At 44.4% G+C, this 13,519-nt stretch overlaps 1 protein-coding gene across 1 annotated transcript in view; it reads left to right on the top strand.

The window, feature by feature from the left end:
- Positions 1-13,519, top strand: part of LOC124595229 (apyrase-like) — a 162,959-nt gene that overhangs the window by 117,156 nt on the left and 32,284 nt on the right. Inside the window, exon 5 of the mRNA XM_047133884.1 lies at positions 11,647-11,810. Within this exon, the coding sequence (XP_046989840.1) occupies positions 11,647-11,810 (164 nt within the window). The remainder of the gene's footprint in view (positions 1-11,646; positions 11,811-13,519) is intronic.

Below are 13,519 nucleotides of genomic sequence, written 5' to 3'. Positions count from 1 at the left end.
CGTATTATATAAGAAAATTAATTTAAATAATTATTTTTTGCTTTTTATTCTTGTGTGTGCGAATTTTTTCAAATACTTTAACATTTTTAGATGAATTGACAGTAGAGACATGTGGTAAATTTCAGGTTTATTTTAGTTTCTCTCCATCCTGGATCAGCCAATGTACTTCGTTCCCTTCTACTTATATCTCGCAAAAAGATTGTGAAGGTAAAAAGTAGAAAATTCGAGCGCACTTTGAGGTTTACCAGCAGTCGTTTTTACTGCGAAACATTCTAACTGCAACAGGAAAAGGCAGGAGTAGCAGTGGTACAAAAGCACCCTCCGCCACACACTTGACAAGCGAGCTAACCCTTTCATGGTTAAAATTTGTTTTAGGCATGTTTGTAAAATTAAACGTCAAAAACTGTCTTCCTTTGTGATAAGTTATACACTTTCACTACCGAAAAAATTTTGAGCTGACCGATTTTGAAAATAGGTGAAGTGGGACACATGTGTCCCACGAACCTTAATGGATCCATGTTTTCATGTGAACCTATGGTTTATCGGGATGGAAATTATGGAAAAAAGTGTAAGAAATCAGTACTAAAACACATTTATTCTCCTGACAATGAAAAACATGAAATATCGCTCACATATTTTCAGCATAACGTTTGAAGATGGCTTTGAAATACAATATACCAATGTTTTCTACATCCCATGAAGTTCTGTGGGGCGTACACGTCCCATTACGTGCGTAGTAATGTTTCAAAAGCAATGTGAGGCATAAGAAAACACATTTAGTTACTTCGACATCGTTGGGATGTAGAAGGAGGAGATTTAACCTGATTTTCGTAAACAGATGCACTGTGCCACCTACAAACAACGCCGACCCATTTGGTCGCTCACAGCCTCCTATATATGCACCCGTGGTCCACAACATTTTTCTCCAAGTTCCGAAAGCATCTCGGGGCTAGCACTAGACAGACACGAGATATAGAACTGCATAGTACTTTAATGGGATGCATGTATTCCATTAACCACGAAAGGGTTAATACTGATTTTTCATTCACTTCGACGCCATGCTGAAAGTCTGTATTTCATCGCGAAGTTAATCTGAAATCAGTTGCAAAATTTGCACATACCAGACAAAAAGAAAAACAAAGTAACGTCCGCCACACAGCAGATACAAAAGAGAGTTAATGTTGTATTGTTATCCAGCCCTGAGCTATGTTGAATGTGTAAAGGCTCTAACCGATCAGGAAGTTAGTTTAAAATCAATAGTAAATTTTGTACGGAACAGACAAACACACTGAAAGCAACATAATAAGAATGTGTTAAAAAGTCTTCAAGACACTGTTATAAGTGAGAGTCTGGCATTGTGTCAAACACTTTGCATAAATCTAGGAATATGGAGTTTTGAGACAAGGTACTCGAAAATAATGCTCGTAACAAACAAGATCCGATTACACGATGAGTGGTGATTGTCTGGAGCAGGACACATCGCTTACATATTTAGAAGTTATACTAACAAACTATATGAATATGAACGAACATGTAAACTACGTAATAGGGAAGGTGAATAGAAGGCTTAGATTTGCTGGAATATTTCTGGGAAACCTGTAAAGAAAATTATATAAATGCCACTAGTGCTTCAGTTCTATTGTCCAAGAGTTAGGATTTCTTATGAAGTAGGCGTGGCAACAGACATCGAACGAATTCAGAAAGGAGAAAGGAATGAAGGAAGATTAGGGTTCAACGTCCCGTCGACACCAAGGTCGTTAGACACGGATCACAAGCTCGGAATATTTCAGTGATGGGCATGAATCCGGCCGTGGCGTTTCAAAGGATCCATCACAGCAACTGCGTGGAGCCATTTAGGGAAATCGGATGGTCGGACGCGGTTTGAACCGTCGTCCATCCGAATTCAGAAAGATGCGCGCCACTACCATCGTAAAATGTCGGTATTCCCCATACGAAAGTGTAACAGATACAATCTCAGAACTTTAATGGGAATCTTTGGAAGAAAGGCGAGGTTGTCGCGAAACCCTGTTGGGCAGATTTAAAGCACCGGTGAAATGGAAATGAGCGTACGGCATCGTTAGCCGGGAGGCCCCATCCGGGGAAATTTGGCCGCCAAGAGCAAGTCTTATTTCAGTCAGCGCCACACTGGATGATGTGGATGAAATGATGATGAGGACTACACAACACCCAGTCTCCGAGCTGAAAAAATCTCCAACCCGGCCGGAAATCGAACCCGGGCCCGGTTGCATGGGAGGCGAGAGCGTTACCACCCAGCTAAGCAGGCGGACTTAAAGCACCGGTATTAGAGGAATACTGGGCTATAGTTCCACTGTCACCATCGAATAACTGACTCGGTTATAGAAAGAACACAATGAACATATTTGGGTTGGTGAGATGTCGATTCAGATGAGATAGTGATGTTTCCCACGCTCAGTACGCTAATGCGCCAAGACAGAAACTCTTTAATAGTGGTGCGAAGTAACAATCTTAGCAACAAGTGGCCGGGCATTATTCCGCAACAGCATGATGCCGAACGTGGACGTTCCCGAGGATTTAGACTTGGTAACGGACGTTAGTTTTTACAAAGTGTCCACGTATCGCTGTGCGTTAATTGTGGCGCAGCGTTCCAGGAAGTAAATGATCAACGGGCCCTTGCAGTCGGAGGAAAAGTTTGGTGTGACTTTTCCTGTGCTGGCGTGCCTGTTGTTTCGACTACGCTTGCAGAAGTTACGCTGGGAGCCTTCACACATGCCTCCCCACGCGATTACCGTAATTTTGGAGCGTCGGTTTGCTTCGGACAAAGATGTATACGCCTGGATACAATTATGTTTCCGTAGGCAACCGCAGACATTTTTCAATAAGTCTGGTGGCCAGTGGAAGTGTTTAAACTCAGAAAAGAGTTCCTGGAGCCAATCTGTAGCAATGCTGGACGTGTGGGGTGTCGCATTGCCCTGCTGGAATTTCCTAATTCCCTCGGAATGCACAATGGACATGAATGGATACAGGTGATCAGCCGACCGTGTCACCTGTCGTATCTAGACGTATCAGGGGTCCCATATCGGGCCTACTGCAGACGACACACGCCATTACAGAGCCTCCACCAGCTTGAACAGTCCCCAGCTGACATGCAGGGTCCATGGATTCATGTGGTTGTCTCCATACCTGTACAAGTCCATCTGCTCTATACAATTTGAAACGAGACTCGTCCGACCAGGCAGCATGTTTCCAGTCATCGAGAGGTTAATGTCGGTGATGACGGGCCTAGGCGAGGCGTTAAGCCTTGTATCGTGTAGTCATCAAGGGTACACGAGTGGGCCTCCGGCTCCGAAAGCCTATATCGATGATGTTTCGTCGAACGGTTCGCATGCTGACACCTGTTAATGGCCCAGCACTGAAATCTGCAGCAATTTGCGGAAGGGTTGCACTAATGTCACGTTGAACGATTCTCTTCAGTCGTTGTTGGCCCCGTTCGTGTAGGATCTTTTTCCGGCCGCAGAGATGTCGAAGATTTGATGTATTAGCGGACTCCTGATATCTACATCTACATCTACATCTACATTTATACTCCGCAAGCCACCCAACGGTGTGTGGAGGAGGGCACTTTACCTGCCACTGTCATTACCTCCCTTTCCTGTTCCAGTCGCGTATGGCTCGCGGGAAGAACGACTGCCGGAAAGCCTCCGTGCGCGCTCGAATCTCTCTGATTTTACATTCGTGATCTCCTCAGGAGGTAAAGTAGGGGGAAGCAATATATTCGATACCTAATCCAGAAACGCACCCTCTCGAAACCTGGACAGCAAGCTACACCGCGATGCAGAGCGCCTCTCTTGCAGAGTCTGCCACTTGAGTTTGTTAAACATCTCCGTAACGCTATCACGGTTACCAAATAACCCTGTGACGAAACGCGCCGCTCTTCTTTGGATCTTCTCTATCTCCTCTGTCAACCCGATCTGGTACGGATCCCACATTGATGAGCAATACTCAAGTATAGGTCGAACGAGCGTTTTGTAAGCCACCTCCTTTGTTGATGGACTACATTTTCTAAGGACTCTTCCAATGAATCTCAACCTGGAACCCGCCTTACCAACAATTAATTTTATATGATCATTCCATTTCAAATCGTTCCGCACGCATACTCCCAGATATTTTACAGAAGTAACTGCTACCAGTGTTTGTTCCGCTATCATATAATCATACAATAAAGGATCTTTCTTTCTATGTATTCGCAATACATTACATTTGTCTATGTTAAGGGTCAGTTGCCACTCCCTGCACCAAGTGCCTATCCGCTGCAGATCTTCCTGCATTTCGCTACAATTTTCTAATGCTGCATCATCCGCGAAAAGCCGCATGGGACTAGGTCATTTATATATATTGTGAAAAGCAATGGTCCCATAACACTCCCCTGTGGCACGCCAGAGGTTACTTTAACGTCTGTAGACGTCTCTCCATTGATAACAACATGCTGTGTTCTGTTTGCTAAAAACTCTGCAATCCAGCCACACAGCTGGTCTGATATTCCGTAGCCTCTTACTTTGTTGATCAGGCGACAGTGCGGAACTGTATCGAACGCCTTCCGGAAGTCAAGAAAAATAGCATCTACCTGGGAGCCTGTATCTAATATTTTCTGGGTCTCATGAACAAATAATGCGAGCTGGGTCTCACACGATCGCTGTTTCCGGAATCCATGTTGATTCCTACATAGTAGATACTGGGTTTCCAAAATCGACATGATACTCGAGCAAAAAACATGTTCTAAAATTCTACAACAGATCGACGACAGAGATATAGGTATACGAGGTGCGGCTAGAAAAAAACCGGACTGATGCTGGAAGAAACATTTATTTACAATTATTTACAATTTCATGTTATCTCCTTCAATGTACTCTCCTCCTCGGTCTCTACACCGCTCCATACGAATTTTCCACTGTTCATAGCAATGCTGCAGATCATTTTCGGTAAGTCCATACATTACTTCCGTCGCTTTTTCTTTTACTGCTTCAACAGTCTCAAATCTAGTTCCTTTCAAAGCTGACTTGACTTTAGGGAAAAGAAAAAAGTCACAGGGGGCCAAATCAGGTGAGTAGGGCGGATGATCTAAGATGGGAATGTTGTGTTTTGCCAAAAACGTCTTCACTGACAACGCACTGTGAGCTGGGGCATTGTCTTGGTGAAGGATCCATGACTTTTTTCTCCACAAATCGTTCCGTTTTCTCCGTACTCGCTCACGTAGGGTAGCCAGGACGCTAATGTAGTAATGCTGATTCACTGTTTGTCCCTCTGGTACCCAATCAATGTGCACAATCCCTTTGATGTCAAAAAAAAAAAAATCATCATTGCCTTGAATTTCGATTTTGACATTCGTGCTTTTTTTTGTCGTGGAGAACCAGGAGTTTTCCAATGCATCGATTGGCGTTTAGTTTCGGGATCGTAAGTAAAAAACCACGATTCATCGCAAGTAATTTTGTAAGAAGGTGGAATCACTTTCAATGTTTTCCAGGATGTCAGAACAAATCATTCTTCGGCGTTCCTTCTGTTCAATTGTGAGACACTTTGGAACCATTTTTGAACACACTTTGTTCATGTTGAAAATTTCATGAAGAATCTGCCTAACACTTTCCTTGTCAACTCCTGTTAACTCAGACACTGCTCTGATTGTTAAACGGCGATCTTGTCGAACAAGTTTACCGATTTTTTCAATGTTTGCATCAGTTTTTGCTGACAATGGTCTGCCAGTGCGAGTGTCATCACTGGTGTCTTCGCGGCCATCTTTAAATCGTTTAAACCACTCAAACACTTGTGTTCGCGATAAACAAACATCGCCGTACACTTGTTGTAACATTACAAACGTTTCACTTGCAGATTTTCCTAGTTTGAAACAAAATTTGATGTTAACACGCTGTTCTTTCTGTACACTCAACATTTTCCGACGCACAGACAAAACGTCAACTACTTAAAACAGACGCCACGGGCAGACTGAGTGCAGGAGGCAGATGAAACTCGAGCAGTAGGCGGAGCGAGAGTCACGTGACAGGCCACGCGACTTTCAGCCTTATTGCATTCGTTTTATTGTTTCACCAGTACTAGTCCGGTTTTTTTCTAGCCACACCTCGTATAGTTTTGCGCATCTGCTCGCGGTACACTCGTGAATCGGTCGTACGGGAAAATCCCCACTTCATCGCGACCTCGGAAATACTCTTTTCCATCGCTAGTGCGCCGACTGTAACACCATCTTCAAACTCCCTTAAATCTTGATAACCTGCCATTGTAGCAGCAGTAACCGATCTGACAACTGCGCCACACTTATTGTCTTGCATAGGCATCGCCAACTGCACCGCCTTATTCTGCCTGGTTACATATCTCTGTATTTGAATACACATGCCTATACCAGTTTCTTTGGCGCTTCAGCATATATATTAGTGTCCCTCCTAAGCGCTGGGATACATGTTAGAGTTTTTCGCTCTCAGAGAGTTTGGCACGCGTCCACACACAGCAGGATGTCGGTGAGAGCCGAGAGATCAGTCTCCACGAGATTTTTCTGTCGTGGTTCTGCACGCAAAGGAAGAGGTTGCGATGGAAAGGCGTCGGGCTGCACCCGCACTTCTAAAATTTTTAGTGGCAAAGAAAAAACGCAAAACGACCATGCTAGTGTTGGATAAGAGCGCGGGTTAGACGACGGGATGATTCTGGCGTATACAACAATTTCATTGTACAGCTTGTGATGGGAAATCGACAATAAAATCGAAATTTTGGAGAAAGACAGCCATGGAGATGGAAGAAATACTCTTTATAATTGGAAGCATTATTAACAGTCTAGATACTATTATGCGTAACTCCATTAGTGTTAAAGACAGCATGTTTGTGACACTAATATTTCTAGCATGAGCTACGTTTATTCTATTTAATATCTGATAAAGTACAAGTGCGATGATATAACTTTACACCAGTTTTATCTTGATATCCGTAGACGTTCGAAAGCCACATAGGGCAGGTATCTGACAAACGGATCATTTCCAGACGTATATTTATTTGAACATTTTTGCTTGTATTGACTTAAGTAGCCATTCGTAAATTCCTGAAGGTTTGTTCTTCAACACAGAAAATAAAAATAAAATCATTAAGTAATATGTCATACAAAATACAGCTGTATCACTTGAAGTTCAATGGCAACTTTACATGTTCCAAAATGACTACGTTTCAAACGTAGCTTTACTTGTTTCTGTGTGTTAGTTAATCTGAGTTATAAAACTACTTTGCCTCGCTCCTTGAACTGTGGATATTCTGGCAAATTTCTTCTGTGGATGCGTCAAAAACTGTAGCCAATCTTTGCTTTTCATCTCAGTTCCTGTAGTCCATTAACTGTACCAAGTGCGCCCATACCCTGGGCCAATTTGGGGGAGGGGGCGGGGCATACCACCCCTTGCTCTCATGCAAAGGAAGAAAAATAGTGTACTGAGGTGATTTCTTTCAAAAAATGATTTAAAAGTCGATGTTATGCAGGTTTTAACAGGGTTGGAACTGGAACTTTATTACTACTACTTACAAGTCGCCTTTCGCCTTCCAAAATATAATAATACTTCATAACCCCCCCCCCCCCCCCACCCACCCAGCACCGGTTTGACTATCTCATCCCTACAAATTATTGTAAGGGCGCTCTTGAACTGTACGTCTCAGAACTCTGACCTTTCCGTGTACGTACTAATTAAGTGCACAGTTTCGTCTTGTGTCCACTTCCTGGTAGCTTTCTTCATTACTTGTTTTGCCGATACATCGCTGATATTCACCCAACATGCGTATCCATCGCGACAGTAGTCTCAACTGTTCCACAGTGCTACTACATGCTTATAAAGCGTGTTATTGTAGTGTTGATGCTGCGCCGTGGGTAGCGTGCTAGTCTTTTATTCATATTTTCAAATTAACGTGGGATCTAGTCTCTCATTGACCATTTTTTTAAATGTTTGTTTGTAATTCTATATAATATGTCTGTGACATATTTATATGTTATTTGCTGCGTAGGATTGTTTAGACCTAGAACTTTCGAAATAGGCTAACTGCTGGTACAGTTCGTTTAGGAGGTAAAGTGGGCGATTTCTTCGCTCAGAAACGTGCCACGGTCACACATAAGGGCTCATAACGACGTATAATAGGCTCAAAACACGCAGTTTTGTTGGTTAATTTTATTTAATGAGTGCGACAAATTAAATTACCGAGATGTGGTAGTGTAGAAAACTGTGAGGTAAGGCACAAATCTGGGACAAAAAATGGCCGCTCACCACTCTCCATATACTCTCAACTCTCCCGACAATCCGGTATAGTTTATCTGGTCTGCGAGATACAGCGAGCCCCCTCTCGTCAGATGAAGGTTGCTGTCTACACGAGAGGCCTAAACTCTCAGAGTGCTACTACCTGAGATCTTGCTCCACACACTAATAATGTCGGATAGCTGACTTCGACACTGTTTACACGTCACATATTACCCGCAAAAATTCCCTGAGAGCGAAAAACTCTCACTGTATGTCTATCTTAAGAGTCGTCAGGAGCATTTTCTAAGATGTTTTGCTAGCGTGTGGCTGGAATTATTCCAAACAAATACTGCTGATCTGATATTTTGTGCACTGTATTGACACGGGCAGTAAAATACGAAGAATAACCAGTACCGTAGCAGCGACTGACCAGCGGTACTTCGTGGCCAGGGAGATGCTGTCGATATTGGAGTACTAGTCATTCTTCGCTAATAGATATTGATAAAACGAACATCGCACTAGACTAATTTGGGACCGCTCTATCGAACAAGCACGTAAACTTCCGCATTAAAAACAATTTTCCTTGTAATGGGAAACAAATCGATGCTTTCCATCGACATTGGTTAAAATATAATAGAGATCTCTAGCAATATTTGTTTGGCCGACTACGGTTACACATTGCAAAAACAAAGCTGCGAATATCTGTCGAAAAAACAGGGAAACGCGCCTGATGATTCTTAGGAGGGAAATGTACATGTACACTCGAGCGAGGAGGCGCAGTGGTTAGCAAACTGGACTCGCATTCGGGAGGACGACGGCTCAAACCCGCATCCGATCATCCTGATTTAGGTTTTCTGTGATTTCCCTAAATCGCTTCAGGCAAATGCCGGAATGGTACCTATGAAAGGGCACTGCCGACTTCCTACCCCATCCTGATGGAACCGATGACCTCGCTGTTTGGTCCCCTCCCCCAAATCAATCATCAACCAACCGCTCTACAAAATTGGAACACCGATGCGGAGACATATGATTACTGTGCAATTTATTCCAAAGGTTAGTGACTTAGCCCGCATCTCGTGGTCGCGCGGTAGCGTTCTCGCTTCCCACGCCCGGGATCCCGGGTTCGATTCCCGGCGGGGTAAGGGATTTTCTCTGCCTCGTGATGGCTGGGTGTTGTATGCTGTCCTTAGGTTAGTTAGGTTTAAGTAGTTCTAAGTTCTAGGGGACTTATGACCACAGCAGTTGGTTGGTTGGTTGGTTGTTTGGGGAAGGAGACCAGACAGCGTGGTCATCGGTCTCATCGGTTTAGGGAAGGAAGTCGGCCGTGCCCTTTCAGAGGAACCATCCCGGCATTTGCCGGGAGTGATTTAGGAAAATCACGGAAAACCTAAATCAGGATGGCCGGACGCGGGATTGAACCGTCGTCCTCCCGAATGCGAGTCCAGTGTCTAACCACTGCGCCACCTCGCTCGGTGACCACAGCAGTTGAGTCCCATAGTGCTCAGAGCCATTTGAACCATTTTTTTGGTTAGTGATTTAACAATGTACTGAGCAAGTGAAATGAATTACAGAATTTTATATGCACTTTGGCTGTGAGGATTCGGTGCGGCGTGAAGCCGCCATATTCTTCAGTAAAAGTACCTGCAGAACACCCTGACATAGGATTTGCAGGCGCGTCCACAAAGCATTGAGAACGGTTACAGGAGGTCCAGAACAGACGTTGCAGACCGACCATATCCCAGACATTTTTGATAGGTGACATGCCAGGCAAACGGGCAGACCAGAGAAGCGGTGGTACCCGTCGTTCTTCGTAGAAGGTTCGCACATTCCTCTCCACATGTGGCCGGACATTGTTCTCCTTAAATATGGCATATGGAGCTACCTGCAGGAGGGTAAGCGTCTCTGTTTTTAAAACCTCCGCCAGGGGACTGGGTGTTTGTGTTGTTCTCATCACTTCATCATCATCCTCATCATTCACTGTGAAAAAAATTGGACTGTGAAAAAACTGGGACTTTGTACATGCGCTGATGACCGCGCAGTTGAGCGCCCCACAAACCAATCATCATCGTCATCTAAAACCTCCGTGGTGTAGTGATTGCTGCTCAGGTTGTGCTGAATCACTAGGAGACAATATCGCAAGTTGTAGCGAATGACGACCCAAACCATCACCATTGGCATTTGTCTGCTGTGCGGTTCAATAATTCGGTCTGCCCGATTGTCTTCACCACTTACGTGGCCATCACCGTAGAACAAGCTGAAGCGAGACTCGTCTGGAAACAAGACATTTTGTCATTCAGCATGCCAGTGACGGCTCTGACGTGCCCACTGCAGTCCGAAGCATTGGTGGTGTTATGGTCAATGGAAGATGAAAAAACAGCATGCGTACCACAAGCCCAGGCCTCAGCATGGCTCTGAACGTTGGATGCAGACATGTCTGCACCCGCTACAGTGCTCCAGAGTCGAGAAAACAGTATGGACAAAGTTCTTCTGTCGGTTACTACCATGTGGACAAATCGGCAGTCATCCCATCCTGTGATCACACAATGTAGTTCAGTACCCGCTCATCGCCGCTGTATTCGACTCTCCTCTGTCCACGGGTTCCACACCCGTATCATTGTCGCAGGAGAGCGTCCCATACGAGCCACAGTGACAAACTCGTTTCCTGAATACCAACGATTCCATTCCTTTCGAATCGCTCAGATTCTGACATTGTGCTCTCTGACGTCGATAAGGCATACCGGCACTTAACGTGCACGTTTCCAGTTCCTTCAACGGCTCTTCACCGAGAGAGCGTGCCGTGATAGACCCGTCTAGTCTGGAAGCCGTTGGGTCTACGTGCACAATATCTCTCCACAATCTTAATCAATTACTATGGCTCCACTGCTCTACACATTTTCCGATTTTGGAACGATTCAGAGCATTCCTTTCGTGTGCTGCATTTCTCAAAAGCAGTAAGTCCGGATGTCTATCCCGTATTAGTCATAGGCACTCTAGCCGAGCGCACAATGTAGATGTCTATCAAACGATACTATATGGTTCCAAAGACCTTCTCAAGTCTCAAATATCTATGATCTATGTATGCAAACTAAATCGACAAATGAAAATTTGTACCAAGGCTGGGATTCGAACCCGTGTCTCCTGCTCACTAGGCAGATGCTCCAACCACTATGCCACCCTGGCACATCTGGAGGGACTACCCTAGCACGCCTCCCTCCTCAAATTTTCACTTGTCGCTTCACAGTAGTGGATGTGTATATTTTACAGTACACTAGAGTTCACTCCTCCACCGGTTGTAGCAGCCAGAGTTCACGTGAAAGGAAGTTACGGATGTATTACTCCCGATAGAAATATATAACTTGCAGTGTGGTCCCGATGCTGCTTCAACTCCTTCCTTCTTTTTCAGACCCAGAGATTCTTGCAGCACTGGCCCCATGGCAAGCAGGCCTGGAGGAACTGGAGACCCGCAAGGTGGGGGAGACCAAAGTCCTTCTCGACACGTCGAACAATGCGTGCAAGCAAGGGGAGTGCAACATGGGCAACTTCATCACTGGGGCGATGCTGGACGAGGTATGGCTGCAGCAGAGTCGGAAGGATTGGTGTGGACACTTTGTGCTTGGTGTCGATAAAAAGTAAAACTCTGAGCGCTATTGGCGGATGACACAGATACAGCTTGTGGATTTTATCAGTAACACACGGTGAATTTAGATGGCTACAGTCCATTCCAGAGCTCTCTTCTGCTATGTGCCACGAAAATACTGATAAGTCAAAACAGGTCTCCATATTGCAATATTTATTACATAAGCGCAACACTGAAAAGGAAAGGTGCGTCCCCCCCCCCCCCCCCCCCCCCCCCCCACACACAGCTTGATTTCATTTCGACTAAAGCACGTTGTCAGAAGGAAGTTGCGTTGGTAAGTACAATGTGGTACTTGGTATAAACTGAGGTGACATAAATCGTGGGATATCTCCTAATATGGTGTCGGACTTCCTTTTGTTCGGCGTAGTGCAGCAAGTCGACGTGGCATAGATTCAATAGGTCGTTGGAAGTCACTTGTAGAAATATTGAGCTATGTTGCCTCTACAGCCGTCCATAATTGCGAAATTGTTGTCGCTGCAGGATTTTGTGCAAGAACAGACCTCTCAATTCTGTCTCTTTAAATGTTCGATTGGATTCATGTCGGGAGATCTGGGTGGCCAAATAGTTCGCTCGAATCATCCAGAATGTTCTTCAAGCCAACCGCGAACGATCGTAGCCAGGTGACATGGCTCATTGTCATCCATAAAAATTCATCTGCATCTACATCTACGTGATTACTCTGCTATTCACAATAAAGTGCCTGGCGGACGGTTCAGTGAACCACCTTCATGCTGTCTCTCTACCGTTCCACTTTCGAAAGGCACGCGGGAAAACAAGCACTTAAATTTTTCTGTGCGGGCCCTGATTTATTTTATCGTGATCACCATTTCTCCCTATGTAGGTGGGTGCCAACAGAATGTTTTCGCAATCGGAAGAGAAAACTGGTGATTGAAATTTCATGAGGAGATCCCGTCGCAACAAAAATCGCCTTTGTTTTAATGATTACCACTCCAATTTACATATCATGTCTGTGACACTATCTCCCCTATTTCGCGATAATACAAAACGAGCTGCCCTTCTTTGTACTTTTTTTATGTCATCCGTCAGTCCCACCTGATGCGGATCCCACACCGCACAACAGTACTCCAGAATAGAGCGGACAAACGTGGTGTAAGCAGTCTCTTTAGTAGACCTGTTGCACCTTCTAATGGTTCTGCCAATGAATCGCAGTCTTTGATTTGCTCTACCCACAATATTATATATGTGATCGTTCCAATTTAGTTTATTTCTAATTGTAGTCCCTAAGTATTTAGTTGAATTTACAGCCCTCAGATTTGTGAGACTTATTGCGTAATCAAAATTTAGCTGATTTCTTTTAGTACTCATGTGAATAACTTCACACTTTTCTTTATTCAGGGTCAATTTCCACTTTTCGCACCATACAGACATCTTATCTAAATCATTTTGCAAGTCGTTTTGATCATCTGATGACTTTACAAGACGGTAAATGACAGCGTCTCCTGCAAACAATCTAATAGGGCTACTCAGATTGTCTCCTATATCGTTAATATAGATCAGGAACAATAGAGGGCCTATAACACTTCCTTGGGGAACGCCGGATATTACTTCTGTTTTACTCGACGACTATCCGTCTATTACTACGAACTGTGACCTTTCTGACAGGAAATAACGAATCCAG

This window comes from Schistocerca americana, chromosome 2 (genome assembly GCF_021461395.2).
Source record: "Schistocerca americana isolate TAMUIC-IGC-003095 chromosome 2, iqSchAmer2.1, whole genome shotgun sequence".
Lineage (NCBI taxonomy): Eukaryota > Metazoa > Arthropoda > Insecta > Orthoptera > Acrididae > Schistocerca > Schistocerca americana.
The sequence above is the reverse complement of the archived record's forward strand: the minus strand, read 5'-3'. Positions and strand labels throughout refer to the sequence as shown.